The sequence below is a fragment of the Mirounga leonina genome, unplaced genomic scaffold, assembly GCF_011800145.1.
Source record: "Mirounga leonina isolate KUSES-001 unplaced genomic scaffold, KU_Mleo_1.0 Mir_418, whole genome shotgun sequence".
Taxonomy (NCBI): domain Eukaryota; kingdom Metazoa; phylum Chordata; class Mammalia; order Carnivora; family Phocidae; genus Mirounga; species Mirounga leonina.
The window spans coordinates 6,461,886-6,489,435 of NW_023270739.1; the positions used below are offsets into that span (position 1 = coordinate 6,461,886).

The 27,550-nt window shown below is 50.3% G+C and overlaps 1 protein-coding gene across 2 annotated transcripts; it reads right to left on the bottom strand.

Annotated features, from left to right (window-relative positions):
* Positions 1 to 1,088: 1,088 nt before the first annotated feature.
* Positions 1,089 to 25,679, bottom strand: GTPBP1 (GTP binding protein 1). Of its 2 annotated transcripts, none has more exons than XM_034987495.1 (12): positions 24,433 to 25,679; positions 21,278 to 21,389; positions 14,663 to 14,843; positions 13,725 to 14,073; positions 10,767 to 10,890; positions 9,806 to 9,920; positions 8,163 to 8,307; positions 7,850 to 8,032; positions 6,930 to 7,065; positions 6,142 to 6,320; positions 4,644 to 4,844; positions 1,089 to 3,773 (listed from the first exon to the last, which is right to left on the bottom strand). In XM_034987495.1, exons 1-12 carry the CDS (start codon positions 24,622 to 24,624, stop codon positions 3,681 to 3,683), a joined length of 2,010 nt encoding a protein of 669 aa, XP_034843386.1. In that variant the 5' UTR covers positions 24,625 to 25,679; the 3' UTR covers positions 1,089 to 3,680. The 2 variants fall into 2 exon arrangements, with proteins under 2 accessions (XP_034843386.1, XP_034843387.1); XM_034987496.1 differs by lacking the exon at positions 24,433 to 25,679 and adding an exon at positions 23,776 to 24,042.
* Positions 25,680 to 27,550: the final 1,871 nt, after the last annotated feature.

A 27,550-nucleotide genomic window follows, 5' to 3' on the forward strand; every position in this document is an offset into this window, starting at 1 on the left:
GAACCAAAACAATGCCCCAAAGACTTACCCCTGAACTTCAGAAACCCAGGCTTCTCCACTAAAACCCAGCTGGGATGGAGAACGGGGCTTAAGGCTGGCCCTGCTCTGGGAGTCTGGGCTCAGGGGAGAGAAAGGGAGATGAAGAAAGAAGGGAGGTGGCTTTATTAGCCCTCCTAGACATCCCAGTAGGAAGTGGGCAGCTTTGCCTGCCTCTCGGTGTCACTTGAGCAGAAGGTAGACGAATCTACCTGTTTCACTACTGACCACGTCTGCCTTCAGTGTGGGACTGGACTCCACAGTGGGAACTGGACATTTGTCCCTTGTTCCTGTGCTGGGATAGCACAAGGAGAAGGGTCCCCTGAAGAGCCAGAACCTGCCAGCTCAGAGGAACAGGTCCTGGCCCTTCCCTGCCAATATGTCCCCAGATTCAGTGCCTCCAATAAGCTGCTTGAAGGGCCAGGGGTGGTTCCACAAACACGCTTTCCAACATACTCTGCTCCTGACCATGGCACCTGACCCAGGGCTGGTCCCCACCACATCTAAGAAAACAGAGGCTGGGATGGGTCAGGAGGAGAGGGGTTAGGGATAAACTGCCACAGGAGAGGGTACCAGGTGCAGTGTAAATCCAGCCCTGAGGCCTTGGGCCAGTTAACCCCTCACCCCTCTATGCCAGGAAAGAGCTGGTCCTATGGCTCACCCCCAGTGACCACTCCCATTTTCCCTACTTCACTCAATACCTGCTCTGCATCTAGAACGTCTCTCAACAAAGGAGCTATCCCCCAGCTGCACCACTAAACGAGTGCCTGGAACTTACCACAGTCAGGGCTCAGTGCCCCTCGTTGTGCCCTCCAGGCCAGACATGTACCCTCTGCCCATCTACACATGTTCAAATCCTGACCCCTCAAGGCACAGCTCTCACCCCATTTTCTCCATGCCCCATGCCCCCAAACCTGTGTTTCCCCCTGCACCATGGCATAGTCCCATTCCCTTATTCTGGGCCAGGGAGGCCAATAAGCCAGAACAGGGGTCCTAACCGAACTAGACGCCACAAATGCTAGCTGTGCATACAGAAAGGTCAGGATCGGTCGTTCGAGATGATTAACAACTTTATTCTTTATCAGCTATAAAAGGGCTGGTGTTTTGTTCCAAAGTGAGAGTCGGTAGGGCTGAGACCCGTAGAGGACCTGTGGAGTCCCTGTTAATGACAGTAAAACACTGTATTCAGTCAGCCCCTGCTAGCAGGCGTGGGTCTGGTGACCACTGAGATCCAAACCAACCTCCTGCGCGTCTGAGGGCAGAGGCCAGGGTGGAGACCACAGCTTCCAAATGTAAAGAAAGTGGTTATGCTCTTAGTGGCAAAGAGTTCAAACAAGGTCCCACCCTAGTGAAGTCCTGTGGAAACACGGGCTCCACAGCACCTGCCGTGGGGACAGAGAGCAGAGGGGTGCTCAATGCTGCAGCCTTCCTCTTGCGAAGGTACCAGTGGGCAACAGCCCCTAGAAGCAGGACCAGAGTCAAAAAGCAAGAAGGAACTAGCACACAAAGGACAGGCAGGGGCCCAAGGCCACGGGGCAGAGCGGCCGCCTACTGTCGGCTGGGGCTGAGGGCTGGTGCGGGCAGGAACGTGCCCAATGGTGGCGCTGTCCCTCCGAGCTTCAGTCGCCTTAACTAGAAAAAGGGACCGCCGCCTCTCTCCTAGATGACAGCTTCCAAATGAAAGCGCCTAAGGGAGGCAGCCATCCAGCCGGACACAGGTCAACGCCCCCTTTCTCCCTGCACGCCTGCCCACTGCCCCGAGGACCTGGGAGCCCGCGGCGCCTCCCACAGGCTGGCGCGTCAGAGCCTCACCACACGCTCCCTCGCTGAAGCCTCACAACCACCACGACACAGGCATTTGTTCCCCCTCGCTCTAGAGGAGGAACAGGTTCAGGGACGACTGGCAACTTGTCCCGTGTCACAGCTGCCAGAGGGGCCTGCATTTTGAAGCCAAGCGCGTCTGAGAGAAGCTGGGCTCCTCCCGCCCCTGCCCTGCGCTGCAGCTGGGGGCTCGGGGGCAGGCACAGCCAGCTGGGGGGCCGGGGCAGGGAACAGGACACCGTCAGCTTGGAACAAACTTTTATTCTTTGTGCTGGTCTGGTCGGTCCACGGCCATGGGCCAGTGGTAACTGGAAACAGCTGGAAGGAGGGGAGGTGAGGGGACCAGCAGTCCAGAAGCAGGAAGGAGGGAGGACGGTTGGGGATGGGAGGGAGGCAAGGCTGAGGAAGGACCCAGCCAGCTGGGTGTCTGCCCTGGCTAGAAAGAACACATCTCCACCCACCAGTCCACCCTAAACCCAGGGCTTCTGGCCACAGCTCGGGCCAGGCTGGTGTGGGCCCCACACTGCCGTCGCTGGCCTGAGTGACCCTGACCCCACCCCCACCCCAGGCAGTGACTCTTCCAGAGGGGTTAATGCTCTGTGCTGGGCCTAGAAGAATCTTTTTCACTACCCTTACCTGCCCTCCCCACACCCCAAATGGGGCTTCCAAAACTGGGGCTCAGGCCCTTCCCTGTTGTGCTCCTGTAGCAGCCATGCTGGGGCAACATGGTGGGGCTGTAGTGGGGAAGAATGGGTTCCAGTCCTGGCCTGGCTCAGAGAACACCTCACACCCCCACCAACAGGAGGTGCTGGGGAGCGGGACCCAGAGCAAGGCAATCCCAGTCCAGGTCATTAGTGCCCCAAGGCCCAATAAGATTCATAGAAAGTTCAAGGGCCAGAGCCCCCAGCTCAAAATCAGCACAATGGGAGTTGCCCTGGCCTGGCCAGGCAAACACAGGATTGTCTCCAAGGGGAAAGGAAAACCACCATTTGTCTTTGGGTCAGTGGCAAGGGTCAGAGTTAGGGGCAGGGAGGTTCCTACAACCCAAGTGCCACTCCCCCCCCACATCTACAGGCTACAGCTTAAGAGATTTTGGCATTACCTGTTTTGGGGCTTAAGGGGGCGGGGAGAAGGAGGAGAGAGAGAAAAGGAGGCTACCACTCTCCATTCTGCTAAAAGCCCCCCAGTCGCAGAAGGAAGGCTCCCTGCTCTGGCAGCAGCACTTACGAAGCCCCTAAGCCCCAAGTCCGGCTCTGTGGAGGGCTCTGGGTGCAGAGGAGTGAGCACAGGGGAGGAGGCTGAGCACAGGGGAGGAGGGTGCTCTTCAGCTCCTGAAAGCCCCTAAAGGTTGTCAGACACACAGACGGATGGACAGATGGGCAGGCAGCCAGCTCCTGGAGGCTGGTGGCCAGCCACAGAGGAAAAAAGGAGAAAGACTGCCAGGGCCCTGACCAGCTACACTTCTGCACCCCACACACACACACGCGCGCGCGCACGCGCGCGCACACCCACACATGCACACATACACACACTAAAGAGAGAATAAAAAGAATAAAAACTAAGGGCCCAGATGTACAAAAATGTGAGTAAGGAAGAAGGCAGGGAAGAAGGTGGATGATGGTCAGTCCTCCAGAAGTCTGGCCACCTTCCTCAGCTTATAAATTACAACCCCCCTGGAAAATGGGGGCGGAGGGTGGGGAATGATGAGGCTCCGCTGTGGCCTGGGGGAGGGCGGGTGGTGGTCAGAGCTGCTCTGGCCCACGTGGTAGAACAGTGGCCAGAGTACAAGGATTCCTTGGGTGGTGGGGGTGGGCCGGGGAGATTCAGCAGCCGCTGGCAGGAGTCACGCAGGCCCCCTGGGACTTCACTTTGTGACGCTGGCCCCCCCGTCGCCGGCCCCCGCTGCTGGGCTTGGGCTGAAAGGGAGAAAGAAGGAGCTTGAGAAGTAGTGGCCCACTGGGAGCAGGGTAGGACAGCAGAGGGGCAAGGTGGCAGCAAAAGGGGTAGGAGAAAAGCGAGCAGGCAGGACGGTCCCAGCCTAGCCTGAGCAGTCATCTACTACTTGGAGCATGGCACTCCTCCTCTGTCGGATGGAGCCAGCACCCATCCTAGCCAGTGGGGCACACGTGAGATGGTGTGAGACAGAGCCGTTCCGAGAAGCACAAGGAGAGCAGGAACCAACACCTGCCCCCGCGGATAGGTAGAAAGAGAAAGGCTCAATGTGGGAGAGAGAACAGAAAGGACAGGTCCAGACAGAAGTTTCCTTCTCCCAAGAGGGGTCAGATGGAGAAGACCCTAGAAGGAGCAACATGAGGGGAAAGAGCTAAAGGGAGATGCTGAGTGAGAACCACACTGATACAGGGTCCAAGGCCACCAATGCCCACCCAGGAGGACCCACTAAGGCAGCGCCTTTCCAACAACCTTCTGGACTGCCACACACACATCCCACTCCCACAGACCGCACGCGCTCTTACTTGGGAGATGGAAACCCTGACATTTTTCTACTGCTTCATTAATTCCAAATGCTAATCAGGACCAACTAAATCAGCTTTAAGCAGGCCATAGCTCAAAGATTGGAAAATACTGCCCTAAGAGACAAACAGCACAACACTTAGCACTTATGTGCCAAGAACTGGGGGAGACACCTCCTATGGACTACAGACACGGGAGCTAGACACAGGCTCCTAAAGCTCTCCTGTCACCTCCACCAACCAGAGTAACAGTTACCCTCCCACTCCCACCCTGAGGTGGTCAGGGGACCAGACCAGCCTGAGCAGCACACTCACCTGTGGCTGGAGACTGCTGGACAGAGCTGGCTGCACAGCCCCTGGAGAGCAAGCTTCATCTCCAGTGGGGGGCGCCCCTACTGCTGGCCCTCCAGAGGGGCCTCCTTCTTCTCGTTTGGTCAGGGGACCCTTTTTTGTTGACTGCATTTTAATTTGCTGGGGCTTTGAATTCATCGGGGAGTTGTTGGTGGTCTGGAGGAGCTGCAGGAGCCAAGGAGTTGGGGATGAGGCTGGAGCTGCAGGCAGGACGTCGGCTCAGCTGCCCAGGCCCTGTGCCCCCACCCCCAGGGACTCCCTGGCCTGGCTGGTCCTGAGTGAGGTGGACGGCAAGGGGGCCACGACAGGGGCAGCGGGCTGGAGAGACGTTGTCGTCCCCATTCAGTGTCTCAAGGCTGCCCCTACCCTAGCTGAGGTCTCACCTGCCTCAGCCCAGCCCGGCTCCATCCTAGTCCCTGCCCCAGCTGCTCTTCCCATAGACAGCCTGTGCAACTTGGTTATCCCCCACCTGGCCTAGCTCCTAGGCTGGAGTCTGGCCTGCCCAGAACCTTGTATCGAACTTGAGGCTCTCCTTCTTGCTAAGCTGGCTGAAACTCATCAGAGCATCAACTGCATCTCTCCTACTGCCCCTATAACAGTCCGGGGCAAGTTTTAACTTCAGGCCTCCCAAAGAGACCAAGTGAGTGTTCAGCATCTGGAAACACTGAGAGTCTGGCTATCGGGGATCTTAAGAGCTACCACCCAGGAGGGACTGATTTAGAGCCTTCCCCTGTGGCCCAAGTTCAATCTCAAAGCAGACGGGAGAACTGCCATACCCTCAAGGGCACTACAGCATGTGCTGGTAGCTTCTGCCACTCTCAGCCAGTCCCAGAGGCAAGTAGCCTTCAAGGACATGATCAGGTCTGCATGGATGGGCCTGAGGAAGGCCGTCCTGGAGGCAAGGCCAGCCTAAGGGTGGCCCCAAGATCTCACACAGGCTGCTTGGAGCAAGAGTCAAATCACTCATCAAGTGCCCCTACCCAAGGCCATGGGTGAAGTCTGCAGAGGGCATGAAGTGGGCTCCAGGACACACAGACGGCTCAAGCCCCAAGGGAAGTCAAGCCTAGGACCCCTAGCTGTCCAACATTCACTCTAACCTGACCCACTGCTGTTAAGGGTGCCACCCCAGCCAGGCCGCTGGAGCCTGCGCCTGGCATCGCAGAGGCCGACCAAGGCCCACTCTCCTACCACTGTTTCCTATGTACGACAGCTAGGCCTCAACCCCACCTGCTCTCCTCCATGGTCACCACCAAAGCCCAGGGAGACCTCTCAGGGGGAAGAGAGAAAATGGCACTGAGGCCGCACTTCAGCACTGTTCCAGCTCTCCCAGGGCGGGAACTAGAGCCTCTGTCCCTGGCAGTCAGGGGGATTCTGCAGGGCTTCTGCTGTTGTGCTCACAGGCTGAAACTGGAGTGGCCCCCATGCTTCCTGGGGCTGGGAAAGGGGGGCTGCCTGGCCATACCTTGGTGATGGTGCCCACGGCCTTGGTGCGGCCTTCTCGAAACACCAGCCGCTGGTCTATGTGCAGGTACTCAGGGGTCTTGATGAAGCGGAAGTGCACAGTGGCCTTGTCCCCCGTGCGCAGGCAGTCCTTGTCCATGCTCAGAATGGTAGCCGTCTGCCTGATGCTCCCACAGTGCACTGCCAAGAGAGCCAGGGGGTCACCACAAGACTGAGCAGCCCAGTGGCCTCCGGGCAGGAGAGGCAGGAGTGAGAACATGGAATACGCTGGAGCTGTGGTCAGCTAAAGGCCTCAGGGGGCCGTGTGTGGTAAAGTGAGCTGAAGGTCCACTCTCAGGTCTGATCCTGTCACACACACTCAGACCCCACCTGTCCCTGCACCCACGGTCCTGGTTCCTAAATACAGGGCACTCTGTCTGCATGTGTGCCTTCTCTAGACTGTTGGCTTCTTGACGGCAGAGCCCCTGCCCAGCATTGTGTCCCCAGCACCTTGGCAACACCAGGTGGCACACAGCAGCATTCAAAAGACGTTTGCTGAAGGAGTGAGTATGAGGTTCTTGAGGACAGTCTGGGTCTCCAGAGCCCAGCACAGAGCCGGCACTCGGTTAATGTTTGCAGAACTGAATAAACACTGAGGCTTATGGGCAGAATAGAGGGGGTATCACTACATAGCATGGAGACCTGACTCTTGGCTGCAGCTGAAACCTTGGGGTTTGGGTAGCTGGAGCACTTTGTTGGGGTAGCTACAGCAGAGGGCTTCCTAGGCTGGCAGTGCCCTTAGACACCTACCCATGGCCTGGTAGCGTGGGCTAATCGTGGTGGGGTGGTGGAGGACAAGGATCTCGGCCTCAAACTCCCAGGATGCTTGGGGATTCAAGCGTGGGGAAACCATCACCATGCCCTTGCGGATGGACGAGCGCTTGATCTGAAAGAAAGAGGGAATCCCAGACCTCAGAGGCAATAATGCCCAGGGGTTCTTTCCCCCGGTCCCAGAGGACCAGGAGTCCTTTCTGGGAATGGAAACTACCCCAACTCAGCCTTGCCCTCTTACTGTACTAGACCACAGGCCTTCTCGGGTGGACAATACAGGGCCAACTTGAGGGCTATGTGGGAAGCCTAAACACTGCCACTGGGGGTCAGGAAAGCCTTTAGTAGGAATTGGCATTTTCAGCTAGGCCTTGAAGGATGGTGGTGAGAGGGCAGAGGTAGGCAAGCTTTCAAGTGGAAGGGACAGGGCGAGCACGATGGGACTGTTGGGAGGGAATAAGGAAAGTCCCACTCTGCTGGTTAATTTGGTTGGCAGGGAGGTAGGTGACCCAAGAGCTAGCACTTATCCCAATCCCTGAGGGACAGAAGGCTGACTGGGAGGAGGATTTGGCATGGACCCCAAGGACCCTATATAGAGGGACCAACTGCACAGGAGGGAGGTATCTTTCTGACCTTACCACTGAGCTTGGGGGACCCACCTCAGGCACTAGAAGGAGGAAAAGAGCTTAGGAAGTAGGCAGGCAAGCCTGGGCTCAAGTCCTGGCTCTAGAACTTACTGTGTGTTCCTGGGCAAGTCACTTGGGCTCTCTGAGCCTGAGTTTTCTGACCTATAAAAGTGAGGTCAGTAATCCCTGCCTTACAGAGCAGCCAGGACGACTGGGGATGGCCCAGAGCCCAGCGTAACAAACCCGAGGGGAGTTCTTCGTATTCTCGGCACTCACCTTCTTCAGTGCAAAGGAGGCTGTCTGGCCCCCCCGCACCTCCTTGACAGGCATGCGCTTGCGGTGGATTGATTTGACAGCAATAGACAGGAAGTTACCCAGGGGATCTGGGCCAAGCAGCAGTGTGTCATTCAGCTTGATCAGGCCTCTCAGTGTTGTCCCCGACACCACTGTCCCCACACCCTGCAAAGAAGGCCAGGGTCCAGTAAGTCGATCCCACTTATGTCCTCCCTACCATATACTTGCCCTGATGCCCCTGTAGGAAGGGCCCACCCAGCCTCCCATCCTGTTCAGTCCACCAGAAGCCACTCACTGGGACAGAGTAGGTGTCGTCAATCTGAAACTCAGCAGGCTCTTCCTCCCGGTAGCTGGTGCGGGGGGAGAGGAGGTTGAGGAACATCTTCAGCAGATCTAGGTTCTCACCTGTAACGTTGGAGATCTGGAATATCGGGCACATCCTAAGTGGAGAGTGAAGAAAGACAAAGGAGCTCAGGTGGCCAGCTCCCGGGTGACAGAGTAGGAGCAGGAGAGCTTCTGGAACATGTGCTGCTGCTAAGGGCTCCACTGCCCCCTCACCAGCCTGCCAGCCTTCCAACTGCCTACCCCCTGCCCCAGCTTTCCAAGTGCTGGCCACACCTGCTCCAAGGCCTTCTTCTTTCATTCAGTTTTATCTCTGAAATCTGTCCCCTTGTCTCTGTCCCTCTACCATTGCCGTATTTTGGGCTCGTATGACTGCCTCTACTTCCTAAAGCACACACATTCTTGCCTAAAATTCTTGCCTGTCTTTCCACTGCAGAGAAGACAGACAGAATTCCCTCTTCCCAACATCTCTGCAGGTTTATTTCTCTCAAATTCCTGTCTGCCAGCCAGACCACAGAACCTTCTCTTCTCCCAAAAGCTATTACTTTTTTTGCTCCCCATGTATTTCTTCATTCTGATCCTGCTGCCTGGACTCCTACCCTCTCACCCAACTAACAAATCCTCTCCTCCTTCAGGGCCCATCTCCAACGCAGATTTTTCCAGGAAACCCTTCTCACATGGGCACTCCTGACTCCTCCCAGATCTAGGGAGCACTTTTTGCATCTCTGTTACACGTGATTACACCTGATTTTCCGTCAGTCATCACAACAGCCTCTATGTCTCCTATCCAGGGTTAATCATACTCTTCAAGATCAGGAATTATATATTCCCCATTGCTCCCAGAGTAGCACCTGCACAGAACAGGCACGAGGAATGAATGGAAAAGGGGCCGGCTGAAATGTACCCCCTCTGCTGGCCGCCTGATGGTACTGAAGGCAGCACTGGGACACAGCCACCGGCCAAAACGCCAGCCTGCTCTGGGTGCTGTATACTGACCAAGCCAGGAGGCAGATGGCTCCTAAGCAGCCCCAAGACTCTGGGAAAAGGGGCAAACTTAACAAAGTTCACTATTATCAAGAGAGTATCTCTGACCAAGGAGGTGACCACCTTGAGGACAAGGATTATACCTGAGTCAACTCTGAATCCTCAATGCCTAGATGAGGAGCCTGGTACAGAACATCCAACAAATATTTATGGAATCAAAGGAAACATTAATGAATAAAAGCCAAATGCTAATCTGTGATTAGAGAGTTTTTGAGAGACAACAGTATAAAAACTTACTAAGTAACAGTTATAAAAAGGGCTGTGTCTGTATCACCCAGCATCCAGACACAGTGCCAAGTGCTTTACATACATCATTTCTAACACTTACGAGGCCACCATGGGTAGGGAATATTATTCCCATTTCACAAGTAAAGACACTGAAGCCTCAGCTGGGATTCCAACCTCAGCAAGGCCAGCACCTCAGAATCTGGATTGCCTGATATCGCTCCCAGGCAACACTGCCGGCCTGGGAGAGTTTGTACTGAGACCAGAATCTTCTATTCCATCCAATCTCTGTGCCAGCCTAGCAGTGAGTGCTCCCTACCCCATTACCTCTCAGAGCTGAAGTTGGAGGCCGTAACGATCACATCATCCTTGCTCTGTACCAATACAGGGATCTTCCGGCAGCCTGGGGACTTCAGCAAGCGCTGTAACAGCTTCAGGGTTTCTTAAAGGTTGAAATGGAACACAATTAGGGGGACACAGCTCTCTCTGGCCAGGCTTCCAGGGCAAGACTGGTCCTCTCCTTACTGAGAGAAGCAGGAGACAGATGGACCAGTGTTAAATGCCATGCCTGGAGAAGCAAAAGGAGGATCAAAACTTGGGATGGGTATGTGCTTGCTAGAGTAGAAGGAAGACATATAAGACCTGTCTGGTAAGGTTACGAGTCTGAAACCTGTTGAATTTCTCCAGAGTCTCTAAAAGACCCACATCCTATAAGTAAGTGACTCGTGGGGGGTGGGGTGGGGGGGAGGGTCTCATGGGAAAGGCAATGTTCTCAGAATGCTTTGCTTCCTGGATAAAAATTCATCTGACAAAGGATCTCTATGACATTTACACCTCTGCAGAAGCCCTTATGAGGCATTCCAAAAGAACACCTCTTCACTTCTCTTCTACCATCTGCAGGAATGAGGGAGAAATACGAGGCTATTCTGAAACCTTTGGTGGTAGAAGGCAATCAGACCCTCTGCCCAATCGCCTCCATATGTATCCTGTTCAGATGGTAAAACCCAACCCTGGCCCCGGGGCCATCTGAAAAGAGGTACCAGATTAGGAATCTCAAGGATCCTATATTTGGAACCAGAAGGAACAAAGAGTAAGGGATAATTCTAGGGTGTGCTTAGACCAAGAGCTAAATAAAGGAGGAAGCAGAAGATTCAGGCTTGATGGAAATTCAGACCAAGGTCTGAGCACAAGACAAAAAAGCAGAAGATTCTGGGCTGAAGCCGTGGCAGCACCACCAAGGAGCCACAGTGGGTGACAGCCCCTGCTACTAGACACAGGCTTCACTTACCTTGCAGGATGTTGGCAGGACACATGTCAATCTTGGTGACCACCACAAAGACAGGCACATTGAGTGCCAATGCCAAGCCCAGATGTTCCTTAGTCATCCCCACGATGCCAGCATTGCTGCCCACCTGCCCCAACACAGAAAGAAAGGTCAGGACAGGGAGACAGAAGTTGTTGCTGGGTGGGCACAGGGGCTCAAAGAAGGCTGGGTTAAGAGAGAGCTCTCCTCTGAGGCCCCCATCAGAACAGGACATGTGGGGCAGAAGTCTTAGACCAGAAACAAAAGAGCTGTAGATGAAAGCTGGGCTGGGCACAGATGGCTTTAACCTCTGATTTAATGATGTGGGCTGTCAAAATCTGAAGAGACTTGGAAACAATAAAAAAAGACAAACCCAGACAGTCCGGGGAAACAACTGTCTAGTGTCGTCAAGGTATATTCAGTCTAACATCACTGGTCCCCAGTTTCCCCGTCTGTAAAATGGAGAGATAGTAACATCCCCTTTAGAGGGTCTCTTGAGGTTTAAGTGTCATAAAATATGTCAGAGATCACACAACTAGCATGAATTAGGTGTTCAAGGAATGGCAGCTCTTATTACTGTTACTATTCCTTCCCGTAACAATAAAGGTTTTAAATATCACCATAAAGGTTGGCTAAATGAAGGCACGTGTCCAAGTGTGCCATACAAAATGTACCAAATGTTCTATAGACAAGAAAGAGGAAACTCTTATCTACTGACAAGGGATAATCCCTAATGTATGTTTTTAAGAGAGGAAAAAAAGCAAGGTGTATACTGCATGCTACCATTAAAAGGGTGTAGAATGGATCATTGTTTGAAAAAAGCAGCTGTAAGAGCTGGAAGACATCTGGGGAACATCTGAGATCACATAAACACAGCCGAGATATTAGGGAACTCTTGTTCATCTTCCCGGCTGCTGTAATAGCAGGAGACCGTTCTCACTTTTAGGAGCTGAGTGCTGAAGGATTTGGGTGTCAAGAGTCACAATGCCTATAATCTACTTTCAAATGATTCAGCCAAGACAACAACAAAAAATACACATAGTCATCCACGACATATAAAGATGAACAGAGCAAACGTTAATGATTGTTGAATCTGAGTGGTGGGTCTATGGGATTCATTGTATTATTCTTTCAACTTTTCTGACTGTTTTGAAACTGGAGGGAGAGAATATATCCCCATTTGCTGGTATGATTACAAAATCTCTCTCAGAGTAACTAAGAAACTGGAAATACTGGTTGCCCCTGAGAGGAAACTGGACAGAGGAGGAAGAAGACTTTTCACTATAAGCCCTTTGGTTATCTTTCTGTTTTTGTACCACATGAATGCATTACTTACAAAAACAAAATTAAAGTTGCCACGACACATTTATATAGTGTTTAATGCATTCCAGAAGGTTTTCAAACGATGTTCTCATTTGATCCCAGGTCACAGGTGAGCTGCCATCCCCCCAACACCGATGTCCCCTGCATATTCCCTTCTGCCCACACCAAGATACCTCCTCTTTCTGCCTTCTGATTCTTCCCATTTCTTCCAACCACCTTTCCTATCCATCCCAGACTTGCTTTTGTTCTTCCCAACTGGAATAAGAGAATGCTCTATCACTCTGTTGTCTATATATTTTAAAGTTTTTTTTCCTGGAAATTGTCATGGGGCAATAATGATTTCAGTGTTTTCTATAGAAAAATTTGAATATTTAATAAAATATTAAAATAATAATATTTATAACCTAAAACTCAGATAATATATGACATTTCATCTAGGGTGAAGGTATTTCCTTTAATTGGCCTTGTTCACTATAGCTTAGTTGAAAAAAATGCTCATTTTCAACTGGTTTCTATACCTTTCTTAATATAAACCCAACAACTCCCCCCGATACGCCCTATGGCTCCTCCTCTGAAATCCCTTCTTGTAGAACAGCTTTTCTTAGCCCAGTTGAGTTGGTGATGGCCCCTGGAAATGTTCAAGGATATGGGAAATGAAATCATGCTGAGATCCCAAGAACCTTGGGCAGAGAGCCGACAAGAGTGTTCGTTCACACATATGCTCTGCCTCTTTACTCTCCAGTTTGGGGAGAATTTGCCTGAGAACCTGTGTTTGTGGGGCAACTTGATCAATTACGCTCTCAACAGATGCCTGTGTTTACTACACTTATTAATACAGGCAGCTGGAGGAACTGGGAAATGGGGAAGGGCTCAGAGAAGGACTTGCCAAAGGAAAACTTGCTCACTTGTGCTCTCTGTGAAAGCTGTGAAGCTGTGTGCAAGGCTGTGGATCCCACAGACTCCCATTCTCTGTCCGGAGAAGATCAGCGGGACCCAAATGGAAGCTTTGCAACATGATCCAACACAGAAGCCTCTGCTCCCTTCCCTTCTCAGGTGATCTACAGGATTAGCTGCTGAAAAGTCTCCTCTCACTAGACTCAACTGCTGTATCTTCAGGTCCAGCATGGTGCCAGGCACACAGCAGCCGCTCCACAAGTACCTTGGACTGGCTGACACTCCTCCCAGGCTTTGAGAGAGGCCACCTCCCAGGCCCCTCTTGATTGCTATCTGTGCTCTCTCCACCATTTCTTCCCAGGCCTCCCCTTCTCCGGGGGTGCCACCTGGTGCCACCTCTGCAGAGTAGCCTAACCCCAGGAGAAAGATTTCTGGAGGTAGTAAGTAAGCCCCAAGAGAAACCCTCCTCTGTGCCTCTCTGGAAAATAAAAGAGGTCCACAAATGGTACCAGGGAGAGAGATCAAGGTACAGCCCTTGAGAAGGCCATAGCGCTCAGAGGAGTAGGTATCCCTGTAAAATGTGTCATCCTTACCCTCCTAAACCCTCAGAGCCCCAAACCAACAGGCCTCTGCCACAGAACAATTTCTAACACTTGCACATAAGCAACCGCCACCCCCAAACAGCCCAGCTGAAGCCTCCCCTCCTGAGGACTGCCTCACACTTACCATGAGCATGCAGAAGTCAGGCAAATGACCTGTCATGCCAAAGACAGTGGTCTTCAGGTATTTTTCATGGCCAGCCAAGTCAATGAAGGTAATCACCTTAGTGGATTTCTCACAAATCTTTGTCCATTCCAGGCTGCCACCATGGCTGTCCGGCTTGTTCACCACATTGCCTTCACTGTCAAAGCCCAGAATGTCGTTGCCCACGCTGCTGGTGCGACCAGATTCAATCTCGTGTTTGTGGCGGAAGAGCTTCTGACGGGCAAAGCCTCGGCCATTGTCCAGCTCCCCATGTGTCAGGACCCCCAGGAGCGTGCTTTTGCCAGCATCCACGTTGCCTACTACTGCTACCCTGCGTGTACGTGAACCCAAACATCCTTGTGAGAGACAGCAGGGAAGCAAAGTGAACCCGAGTAACTGGAACTGTAAGGACAGACTTGCCCCTGAGCCTCTCCAGCTCATCGCTCCTCCCATTCATGGCTGAGCACATTGGGAATGACCCTGGAGGTACACCCAAGAATAGAAAGAATTATTCAGGAGGAACTAGGCTCCTGTCATGATGGCTTTCTCTCTTAACTTCCATAAGCCTCCTCAAAGCTGCCAGATAGGAGCCCGAAAACCGAGAGAGGCACAAAATGCTCTCCTCCAAGACCCTGGTTTTTAGCCTCACAGGCTGATAGGTAAGAAAACACAGCCCACACAATGGCCACAAATGTATGGCTAGCCTCCCACTCTCACCAAATGGAAATATTTAGGGATAGGGAAGTACAGAAATACAAAATGGAGCTATCATATCTCTGGACACTCTTTCCATGCCTCAGAAGGGGAAGGAGTGAAGCTGACATGCCAGGTGCCAAAGGCTCAATCACCATTCTCTGCGAAGCCCTAGACCACAAGGTCATGCTGCAGAGAACCCCTGAACTGTTCTGAGGCCTCCTCACCTGACCTCCAGGAAGTCATTGTCTCCTACTCGTTTCCGGACCAGGTAATCACGCACACGGCCCCCAGCTTCTTGACGTTCCCGCAGGAGGATGACATCAGCCTCTATCTGTTCCGCCATGCTCTTCACTGTAGCGTAGGAGGCCTCCATATCAGCTTCACTCAGCCCATACTCAGTCCCATCTAGTGACAAGAGCCCAGACATCAGCCTGCCAACAAGCCAGCCGGTCAACCACCCCTACCAAAGGCCCCACCCTAGGCACTGGAGAAGAACACGGTTCTCTCTACCTGACACTTTTCAAAAACTTGAGCACACACGGAGTTAATAAATAACAGTGCCACGGGCTTCCCCTTTAAGCAGGGTATTCATTAATTCATTCAACAGTAATCACTAAGACTCTCCGAGGTTTTATGCCAAGCCGCATGCTGGGTACTGGGAATACAGGTGCCCTTGGTGAGCTCAGAGCCCAGCGGGAGAGACAGAAAATTAATTAATTGTAATATAGCTTGAGTGCTTTACTATATTACTGTACAAAAATGTAAAGCGTGAGCAACTGGCATTGCCTGGGGAAGCTGAGGACAGCTTTGCAGGGTATTGACTCCAAGCTGGGTCTCCAAGTGTGGAAAATGGACCTACAGAGAAAGGAGTAAAAACATCCTAGGCAGAGGAACAAAGCATGGAGCATGGCAGATCATGGCACATTCAGGGACCAGTAAGCAGCTCGGTATGTTGGGGAGCAGGATGTCAAGTGGTGAGAGACCACACAAGAGGTGGGAGCTGTTAAGCAGAAACGTCAGAGAGCAGCAAAACACAATTATGTACCAGGCGGTGGGAAGCCTTGGGGGTTTAGGCAGGGGAATAACATGATCAGATCACTGTAGGTTAGAAAGATATCTTGAGCAGCAATATAAAGTGTGCACTGGCAAGCGAGAGACCAGAAAGGGGGAGCCCAGTTAGAAAATAATTCTAATAATCCAGGCAAGAGATAATGAGGACAGGAGTCAAAGGAAAATGGGGAGAGAATTTCAGAATGATTTCAGGGATAGATTTTTTTAACTGAGGTAGCTCAGGTGAAATATCCAGCAAGTGGCTGAAAAAAATGAGTCTGAGCTCAGGATGAGGAAGGGTGTCCCAAGGAAAGACAACGGACCAGTCAACCAATCACTTGAGTGCCTAATGTAAGGCAATCCCTGCAAGGTGCCTTCCACATGATGTAATTCAATGCCCACAACAGTTCCCTCAGCTTTTCCTCCAGCCTCTGGGTCTCACAGAACATCTCCGCTCCTTCCCTAGGCTGATCCCCCAGCATGCACCCAACCTTTCTTCTCTTTTACTCCCTTCCAAAGACCTTGCAGTACCTTTTCTCACCTTCTCTTCCCTCCTTCCATGCTTCCCCTTACAAACGAGCTCATTCTTAAACCACAAAAAGGAAACCCACCCCCTCTTCCTTTGCCCCTGCTTACTTACTAAGCTACCATCTCCCCCGTTCCTCCTTTCACCACCAAGCATCTCAAAAAAGTGATTGCACCTGCTGACTATATTTCTGATGACTGCAGAAGAAACTAATTTTCAAGGCATGAATGGACTTTAACCACTCATCTAATGCCCTTTTCTTGACCCCTACAGCATTTGAAACTGCTGGCTATCCTACCTTTGCTTCTTGAAGTACCTCCCCCTCCCACTCTGCTTGCCTATTGCCTGAACTCTCCTGATTCATTTCTCTACCCTCTGGGTTCCTTCTTCGGTTTCCTCTGCTGGCTCTTCCTGCTCCTGTCCCCTATATGCCAGTCTTTTCCAGTAATCAGTCAATGGCCCTTTTCTCTAGCCTCTAAACATTTCCCTTGGCCATCTCATTCTATGGTTCAAACTGTAGTTTTGTAAATTACAGAAACATTCATTTCTAGCACTGTCCTCTTTGCAGAGCTCCAGACTGAATTTCCAATTGCCTGTTTGATAACTCTTAGAAGCATGGCATCCAACCTCAACCACTCCACCCCCCTTTTAAACAACAGCACAAAAACTAACACCACTAACAAAGCATTTTAGACCTCCCTGCAATCCTAAGGAGTAAGCATTACTGTTCCCATTTAGCAGTGGGATAAAAAGAACCTAGAAAAGGTTTCAGAGTTGGTAAAGAGCCAAGGGGCTGTGTGAGCTTGGGTCTTCTGATTCCAAACCTAGAGCCTTTTCCTCTGGCAAGGGTTCCTCTTTGTGCCCAACTAATTCCTCCCTTGCCTTCCTTACTTCTGATGACACCACCACCCTCCCCTCCCAGTCACCCAAGCTCAACACTCATCCCTCTAGTCCTGCTGATTCTAGCTTTAGACCTCGCCCTTCTGTTCTTGTCCCTGCTCTCTTGTTGCCAATCCAGTGAAACCAGCCTGACTCAGGCCCTGTTCTACCTGAATCACTGCAAGACCCCTAGCTGGTCTTAGCATACCCGGGCTCTATTCCCTGCAGCCCATCCTACATACACACAACCTTAAGCTCCTAATCCAGGCACAGCTCTGACGTTTTCACTTCTAACTCAAAGCCTTGGAATGGCTCCCCCAACCCAGCAGCATCCAGTTCCAATTCCTTAAAGGCCTCCCCCATTTATCCCACAGCCCCTCCTCAGTTTTGTCCCAATGCAAGTGGCCCAGTTGCCATCCCCCATGTTCCCTGCACTTCTTCAGCTCTATACCTTTGCTTATGTATTTCCTATCCTAGAAAGCCCATCAGTGCACCACATACTACCCCTTGTGGAACAGTGTTTTGGATGCCTGTATTCCCCCACTATACATAGGCATCTTGAGGATAGGGTATATCTCAAACATTCCCTGGATGCCCCATGAGGGTGCTTTTCCTCAAGTCCTCTAATGTTTGCAAAATGCAAAACAAATGAACAAAGTGGGAGCAGCTGGGCTGAGGAATACATGGCCAACTGAGCTCTGGAATTCTTCTAGATTAGAGAAGGGCCTGTTGAAAGTGTTCCTAAGGGGCGCCTGGGTGGCTCAGTTGTTAAGTGTCTGCCTTCGCCTCAGGTCATGGTCCCAGGGTCCTGGGATCAAGCCGCACATTGGGCTCCCTGCTCCGTGGGAAGCCTGCTTCTCCCTCTCCCACTCCCCCTGCTTGTGTTCCTGCTCTCGCTGTGTCTCTGCCAAATAAATAAATAAAACCTTAAAAAAAAAAAAAAAAAGTGTTCCTAAGAGGAAGTCTGCTAATCTTGCCATTCTTTCCAGATCCCCAAATTCTATCCAACTTCCCAGTTTCTGGTACAACAAAATGCTTTCAGGTCCTGTTCCGTGCCAGGGGGCAATCATGAGTGTTACCTTGTCTATCTAGAGCTCCCAGAAAATGCTCCCAGTCACATTACCCTTCTCCAGCATGCACTGCATTCCTCACTCTGTAGGAGTGGAGACAAAGGTCAAGGAGAAAAGCTGCAGAGGTCCAATTACCCAAGGCCACATATTCAGCCACGTCCAAACCTAATCAGATTTCTGTCCTGCCATCTGACTTAACTTTTCTGTACGTACTCTCCTGCTCAACATGCTTTCAGGATAAAAGTCTTAACTCTTTGATATGGTATTCAAAAACCATCAAGATCTGGGCCCTGCGACCTGTCCAGCCTACTCTCCTGACACTCCAAACCTCACATTCTATACTCCCACTTTACAGAATCACTTTTGGGGGCACTTGGGTGGCTCAGTCGGTTAAGTGTCCAACTCCTGATTTCGGCTCAGGTCATGATCTCAGGGTTGTGAGACTGAACCCTGCATTGGGCTCTGCATTCAGCACAGGGAGTCTGCTTGAGATTCTCTCTCCCTCTCCCTCTGCCTCTCCCCCAACCCACTCCCATGCAAGCACACACTCTAAGATAAATTTTTAACAGAATCACTTTTGGTCCACCAAATATTCCACAATCACCAATATCTCTGTGCCTTTGTGCATGTGGCTTCTCTGCTCACTCACTACTGCCTCTATTTACCTGGAAAACTCCTATTCACCCTTTAGTATCAATTCAAGGGGCACCTCCTCTTTTTGAAGCCCTTCCTGACCCCCCCACAAAGACCTAACACTCCTCCTATGTTCCCTGAACTTTTAATACAGTAGCTGGCTCTTGTAAGCCATGACTTAATATGAAAAATGAACAAAGTGGTTCTTGAAAGAAATCTCATGGTAAATCAACTATAACCTGGAATCTTTAAAAACTTATTACTGCAGGGCGCCTGGGTGGCTCAGTTGTTAAGCATCTGCCTTCGGCTCAGGTCATGATCCCAGGGTCCTGGGATCGAGCCCTGCATTGGGCTCCTGCTTAGCGGGAAGCCTGCTTCTCCCTCTCCCACCCCCCCTGCTTGTGTTCCCTCTCTTGCTGTCTCTCTCTGTCAAAAAAAAAAAAAAATCTTAAAAAAAAATTATTACTGCAATTACTAATACTAAGTAACATTTATATAATGCTTACTGTATGTCAAGTATTAATCTTCACCATGACACCATGGGATAGATTCTATTATTAACCCCATTTTCAGACAAGGAAAAGAGCCAACAGGCAAATGCAGACCTACCAGGCTCCAGACCCTGAACTATCAGGCCACACTGCCTCTTTTTAAAATTAGGAATGTATACTTAAAGAGCACATTACTCTGCTTAGAATTTTTTAACACCTAACTTACCCATACAAAATCGCTCTGAGGTAGGGTGGGTAAGTATGTCATTATCCCCATTTTACAGATGAAGGAAGAGACAAACAGAGGTGAAGCACCAAGCACAGGAATTCAGTAATGAAGCTGATCCCTGGGGGCCTTGCACCTGGTTTAGTCCTCTGATGTTCAACTTGTTTAACTAGTTACGATCTCTTTCTCCCTCTAAAGAATTCCAGCAGGAAGGAGTCACTGTTAATGTAATAGCATCCAATTGGTAGATGCAAAGATAATGCCTGGGTGTACAGGAGATGTGATAATGAATATCTGACATTTTCTTATGCTTTGCCATTGGACGGTTAATTAGTTGTGAGTTGCCAAGGCATGGTAAAATTCACTAAGAGTCCACATTAAAGAATAAGTGGGAAAGGGTGGGGTCTTAAGAATTTAGATCATCAAAGAACAGTCCCAACACTTGTCAAAATTGATCTAGATGTGGTTTCTTCAATTCTACAAGCATGAAGTGGCCTTGGAGTGGTTCATCCTATTACCAGCGGGCCAGATGTGCACCTGAACAAAAGCTTTCAAAAGGCTACCAACAATGCCCTAGCCACCAAACAGAATGGCTTTTTCTGAACCTGACTCTCCTTGCTGTCTCTAGCACTTGACAATGCTGACCAATTTCCTCCCCTTTTTGACAGGCAACCTCTCAGTTTGCCTATCTCTCTGACCATGCTTTCTTTCAAGTGATAAGACCCAAACAGGAAGGTGGCAGCAAGGATGGAATGAAAGGGATAGATAGGAGAGACATTTCAAAGGAAGGCACAGCAGTATTTGGAGATCAAACCCTTCTTCCATGTGTCAATCTTGCAGCATTTCCAAATATTATTTTCTACTGAAGTTATCTATGTATATGCCATCTTTCTGGGACAGAGACCAGATTCTAAGTATCCAAAAATACTTTGCAACAGTATCAAGCCCTTGGAAGATACTTAATAGATAGCTGTCAAATAGTTAAAGAATGATTCTGAGATTTTTCTCCATCTTAGACTAAAAGGAATTATTACCTGCCTTCACAAAGCCTACATTCAGCAAAGAACTGTTCCTTTACTGATGCATCAAGGCCCACCAAGGCTTCCTGCAACCTGCAAAGATGACAGAGACAAGTTCTGGTACTAAATTCGTAATTGTTAACAAGCCCAGCTGCCATTTCAGCAAAGATAATGCCGTAATGAAGTAAGGGTAAGTAGGCCTTGTATCGAGGTTATAAACTAGAACCAAAAAAAAAACCCAAACCCAAAAAAACAAAAGCCCAAGATACAATCTGCAATGGGGACTGCCTTCCTCTAAAACAGTGGACCCCATTACAATGGAATAAGTAGGCTGGAGAACATTAATCGGCCCCTTCCAGAATGGTAACAAGGCTACATATCTGACAAGATCTCATAGAGACGAAAAGAGGACTTCTGTTATCACAACTATCCACACTGAATGGTCACTGTGGTCTGAGGCAAGGTAGCCTTGCTGAAGAGAGGAATTCTGGGTGTCCCTTTCTTGCGGACGTCAAGAAGAATCACAAAGGTTCTCTGTGAAGCAGGCAATAAGTAGCAATGGAATCTGTAAACCAGGCCTGGAGAGGGAAGACCTAGAGCTTCGCAAGGGAGGCTTCTTTGTATACCTAACTGTGATTTTCTCTATTACCTGAGATAAGAAGTTTTCTTGCTTTGTGCTTTCCCTTTATACAAATTGAGAGTACTGGAGGTAGAAAAGAAACATCTGTAAAACCGCCTGGAAAGTGAATCTTTGAAGTCAAGCATATTATGACCACTAACGTGGGAATTAGCATTATCATTTTGTACTTTAATGTCCTCCCAAACAGTTCTGCAGATACTAAAGAATCACTGCAACTGAGACACACGAACAGGAAGTCAATAAAAGAGGGAAAATGTGCTCTAAATAATTTTTTAAAAATAAAGCGAAAGGAAAACTATGCTCACCTGATCCCTGCCCAATGACATATATGGTCTCTCCGCATCCCTCGTCCATCCTCTCCCACATCTGCCGAAGTAGGCTGTCATACTGCTCTGATGTAGGGCTCACTAGAACCAGCTAGAAGAGAAACCAACAGCCTTAAGACCACACTTACTAAAGAGCACCACAGCCAAAGCAGATCAATAGCCTGACCAAAGACCCTGACTGAACCCCCACAGCACCCTGATCTAAAATAGCTACGCAGCCCCCTCATGCCCTCTCTGCCTTTCCTGAAATAGACTTTGAGCCTAAGCCTTCTATGAGTTAAGTTACATGATATACTAAAACGAGTATGTCTGAACCACAACCACAGAAAAGAGGGTGAGAGGAGCCAGCTTCCTGCTGCTTAACAGGAGGGGCAGGACCCACAATAACTGAGAATCTGGACTGTGGACAGAAACTGATGAGCAGTGCTTTATTACCTACATGTCAAAGTCTTCCACCTTGCGGCTTGCAGTTCACAGGACAGAGATCTCATACACTGCCATGCCCTCCCCCAAGGCCAATGGTTCTTACAGTAACAAAAGAATTCTGTTCCACCTTGCCTTGGCTAACTTGATTATTTAGGAATCAACAGTTAAAACTGCTGCAAGACTCATCTTCATCAACAAAACACCATTACCACTAAGATGGGTATTAGCACCATCATTTTGCAAATTTCTGCCAATAACATTAAAATATGAACTATTTATTTGGGGAGGCCAATTCCATCTTCTGACTACTAGTGTGTGACCTTGGACAAAGAACTTAACCTCTCTGAGTCTCAGTTTTTCAATCTACAAATAGAGATTATACTACCTGCATCCTAAACACACTGTACAGACCAAGTAAAATAACATGCAAAGCATCTAGTCCACACCTCAGTAAGTGGTAATTAGTTTCCTTCACCCAATCATTCCTAGAAAAACCTTCTTGGATGAAACTAGCCGCTACAGTCCTCTAATTGTTTCTCCCTTTGAGAGCTCTCAGAACTTTCCGTCTCCACAGCTAATTGTAGCAAGTGTATAAACTTATAGCTTCTAGGCTTCTCCTCAGGAATCAATCTATTCAACACATCACTTCTCCCCCTCCACATTCTCAGTTTTTCTTTTCAGTATCATCAAAATTTATATACATATAGCTTCTCAACTTTAAAACAGTGAGGAGGACTTCCCCAGCTATGTGATGAAGTAACACTTCCCTATCCCAGAACGCTAAATAAGTTGGTCAGGAAATGAAGGTACTACTCTCTTTGCAACTTTGCCTTGCAATTTCCCACTGTGTTTTCAGGATTCTTCAGCACCTTGACCATGAATTGACATCCAACTCATCTGCTTTTGAATCAAGTGCATTTTTTACAATTTCCTGAGTTGACTCATTAGGGCTTATACTTGTAACCTGGGTGCTATCTGGGTCTTTTGCATCATGTCACATCACCTCACACACTTCCTCTGATCATCCCCCGCTCTGAGCTTGGCCATTCTCATTGTGGCAGTAGAGCCATCAGACAGGAAAATTGTAATAAGGCAGATAGCTGGTTTCTTAGTAGGCAACTGCGACTAGAGGGAGAGAGAAGAGTTGAAATTTGGCTGCCTAGGTTGCAAGGGAACTTCTCTCCAGTTTGGGTCAAGTTTCATGCAGTTTTGCCACCACAGACCTTGAAAACTCGCAAATGTTTTCAATGCTCTATAAACGTCTTTTTATTGTAACTATCCAACAACAGGTAGGAGGTGGCGTTGGTGTTCTCCCTTCCTCGGCTGCTATTGAATCTGCACAGGGAATTACCAGTTATTTGGTTCACTTTAAACATTTACTCAGTAGTACGTATCAGGCACTGCACTAGGTGTCGGACAGAAAACAAAATTCAATCCAGTACATTTCAAAATCTAACTGGCTTTATTCTAAATTCATGAATCAGGCAGCACCCTACTGAGCAAGGAGAAAGCAGTTCCAAGTAGCTGTACCAAAACCAAAGATTTTAAGGCAGAAAGGGGGTGAGACAAGGTTATTAGGGAAAGAAAAGAAAGGGTCATTTCAGGCACGGTTACCTTCCCTTTAGGAAAGGCAGGGGGTTTTATCAGGCAGATTACCTCGCTAGTGCTGACCAGGAAATTTCACTCCTGGGAGAGGGTGAAGCTGCAACTAAGTACTGGTCTGTAGTCCAGGGGGCAAATGACCCCATCTTGGGCCTGTTGTTTTTTGTTTTTGTTTTCTTAAATGTCATATACATTTCTCATTTTTACAACACATCTGTACTTTTAAAAAGATGGAGCTGGAAAACCGAGAGGTTAAGAAACTTTCCCAAGGTCACAGAGCCTTTTTAAGTGGCGGGGCAGGAAAGGGAACCCAGCCCAGTCTGACTCCCAAGTTGGCGTTCTTTCCTTTAGCGATGTTTTAAGCATCTTCAAAACACCAGTCACATCCTATACTTACTTTTTCATCCTCACAATGCCAAGCAGAAGCTGAGCCCTTAATTCCTGCCTACCTTCTCACAAGCTCAGAAGCCCCGATTTAAAAGGTCCTTCATTATTCCATTCATACAAGATGAGGTTCCACTCCCAGTATGGCGAGTTTATGGGTCCTGCCCATCTTTCAGTTTTGAATTCCTCAGACAACCGTCTCCGCGACTGAGCAACCACTTTCCGTCTCCTCTTCCGAGACCAGGAAGAGCCCCGGCGGCCTTCCTGCTCCCCGCGGGGCTGCCTGCTCCTCCCGCGCCTCCGCTCCCCCTGCCTCAGCCACCTCCGACTCTCCGCGGCGTGGCCAGTGCAGGGAGAGGACCACCCCCTCAGTCTCGGGGGAGTCGGCACTGCTCGGGGACGGCGACCGCGCGGGGCGCTCCGGGCGTCGGGCGCCCCTGTTCCACGTGGCGGAGCCGAGGGGTTGTGATCTCGGCGGGAGCCGGACGGTGGGAGGCCGGGTAGGCGCCGCCGGGAGAGGACGGCGGTGCGCGGCCCTCGGGGGCCGCCCGTCGCCCGGGAGCCCCAGACGCTTCCCGCACCGGGAGGTGGGCGGGCTCGGCGCGGCCCCTCCCGCCCCCACCGGCGCCGTCGCCGTCGCCCCGGAGACGGCTCGGCCCGCCGCCCGGTCCCCTCAGCGCCCGCCCGGTCCCCTCAGCGCCGCCGCCGGCGCCCGGGCCTACCTTGCTGGTGAGGTCCAGCTCCGGCTCGCCGTTGAGCGCCTCGCCGTCTTCGCTGCAGTCCGAGTCGAAGCCGCCGTGGAGCCGGGCGGCAACCGCCGCGGCCCTGGCCGCCCCCGGGGAGCTGGGTTCGGGGGCGAACATAGAGGCCGGGACCGGCGAGTCCATCGGGGAGCGACTCCGCTCCGCCGCCATCTTTAATAACTTAGGCTAATTCGTAGCCGGCCTCCCCTCCCTCCTCGGCGTATTTGCCTAATGTATGCGTGGCCCCGCCCCGCCCCTCATCGGATAATTTATGCGAAACTTCTCCAGCCGCGTAGAGGGTGACACGTATCTCTAGCTAAGAAACAATCGACCAGGCCTCTCAGCTACCAATCACTGCAGCCCTTTCAAGTACCTGATGAATAATTAATGAGGCCCAAACCCCAACAACAAATGTCTGAGACGTCACGCGCCTAGTTCGCAGCTCAGGAGGGGGCAGCACCGCGTCCACGCTACCTGCCTGGAGCCTTCCAGCCAACGAGACTGGGCAGAGTATGACTGACACAGCAGCCATCCAATGAATGGGGAAATACGCACAACGTTTACCCTCACCTCCCTCTTTTCCATAGGCGGTGTTCAGTTTCCAAATCTTACTGCAAAACAGTCATCGCGGAGAGCCTTCCGATGATGGACAGGGGCAAGGCCCAATCTAGTCACCCGATCGGTCCCGCGCCTCGGGCCACCGCCCACCGAGATAGTAAACTGCACAAGGCGCCTCCCTCCTCTCAGTGACTCCCGGCAGTCCCTGGAAGACCGAGGTCGGATGTGCTGGCAACCTCCAGACAATTTTAAAAAGAAGGATCGATGCTTGGAATACTATAGCAGCCAAAGCGAGGCAATTAATTAAACGCTGACCTTAGGGAGAATTCTCCATTCACCGCCTCTGCGGAGAGAGCAATTACAGGGCCAAAAAGAGGCAACCAGCTAAAACACAAGTCCAAAGTACCTCGCCACATTTGTGAACTGTGAAGCTGAGATCTAGGGTCTGTTAGGGTAGTTTCCTATGGATGATTTTTCCAGAGTATCATCAGTTGTGGGAAAGTCCCAATCTGCAATACCATCAGCACAAGTTTTAGGTGTCTTTCCCTGTCTCAAAAGTCTGAAAAGCGAGACGCCTGGGTTGCTCAGTCAGTTGAGCGTCTGCCTTTGGCTCAGGTCATGACTCCAGGGTGCTGGGATCAAGTCCCACATCAGGCTCATTGCTCAGTGAGGAGCCTGCTTCTCCTTCTCACTCTACTTACTTGTGCCCTCTCTCTGTCAAATAAATAAATAATCTTAAAAAAATAAAGTCTGAAAAGCTTGATAAAATGAGGCATTAGCTAACATTCGCATAATGCTGGCCTTGGCCACTCGTCCCAGGCAGCAATCAAGAAAGAGCAGCCATTGAGATGGTAACACAGCCAAGATTTAGGGTTTGGAACACAGGATTTAGTAAGAGTCAGGGTTCAAAATGGCCTTCAGTTTTTCAGGGATACACCTGGAAAAAAAAAGGCAACCTCTGCTTGCTCCTGTTTTCAACAATTTTTTTTTTTTATACAATCAAGTTTTATGTGCACAAACACAGCTGGGAATTTGGGACAAGAAGTCTTCAATTCCAAAGGTCTTGATAATAGCTCTTCGAATGCTTTTTTTTTTCTTTTTCTGCCTAAATTGCTCACCACTATCCTATATATGCCTCTATGAGGTAGTTAAAAACATTAAAATCTTGATTTGGCAGGAAAGCCAAATATCAAGCCTTAGTACTCTAGAATAATAATTGGTATTTACCATCTTACCGATTGGCTCTTCCAGAAAGAGCTTAAGTTCAGAATGTGCTGACACCTATTGGTAGACTAAAAAAAACCATGTCGTTCTCACTATAGGGCTTGCCCATAAAAAAACACTCTGTCAAGAGTAGGTGCTTCTTAAACAGAGAAATCTAAAATTACATTTTGGGAAGGGAATTCCCTACCCATTTTTACATCCTCTTTCTGAAAACGTTCTAGAGTTCCGGTTCCAACTCTGGGCCTACTACTTACTAGCTGTGTGACCTGAAACAAGTTAATTAACTCTGAGATTCAGTTGTCTACTCTGGGGAAAAAAAAAAAAGCAGCTGCATAGTTAGCTATAAATAAATGAACAGTGCTTGCAAGACTGTCTTACAAACCTGTGTTGTAAGCCTAATCTTATGAAAATATAACTGCAACCCTTAGGTGGCTTACAAATTACAAAAATTTAAGGTAATTCAAAGGTTGTCTGGATTAGGGCAGGACTCCCAACCATATGGTAAGCACTCAGGCGTGTGTTAAAAGTGGTAACTGTCGTGAGTGTCATGGTGTTAGGAGAGTCGTGTTGTATAGCAAGGTCAAAGAAATGCCTGAATTGTGTAACCGGTTTTTCCAATTCTCTGCACAAAAATCCCAAAGAAGGGCAGCTAGGGTAGATAATGCCTTCCACATGACCTAGAAGTAGGTAAAGGGAAAAAAGTCTACACGGAACTGGGTGTTTACCTTCCTGACACACGGTAACACCTTGAAAAAATCCAGGGAGTAAAGTTCTGTGTCAGCCACCGTGAGGTGGGAGCCCGAGGGCAAGAGGACAGTGGTCAGTGGGTAGTGCACAGAATTCGACACCACTGAAACAGGACTCTCCACTTCCCTTGAAATCTGACTCCGGGCGAGGCACTTACCCTCGGGGCTCCCAGGCAAGTGCGAGGCGGCCGGGCCCGCTAACCAAGACAATTTACTCCCGGCCGCATCAGGTCACCTGGTGAACAGCGCGCCAGACAGAAAACGGTCAACGAAGGAGTAGCTAATCCAGGTTCTCGAAAGCACTCCGCTCGAGAAGCCCGGCCCCACAGAGGGAAAAGGGAGGGGAGGACGGCGAAGTGCAGCCGCAGGCCGGGTCGCCAACCCGGAACGGCGCCGATGCCCGGGGAGGGGTGGGGAGCGGCGGGCGTCGAGGCGAGACTCCCGCCGGCCGCCCCGCCCTACCCAGCCCCGGAAAGAACCGAACCCAGGAGCCGGGCACCAGCTCTAGCGGCCGCCGCCGCCGCCACGCTCTACGGCTCACGGCCCACAGCCCCAGGCCGCCTCCCCTC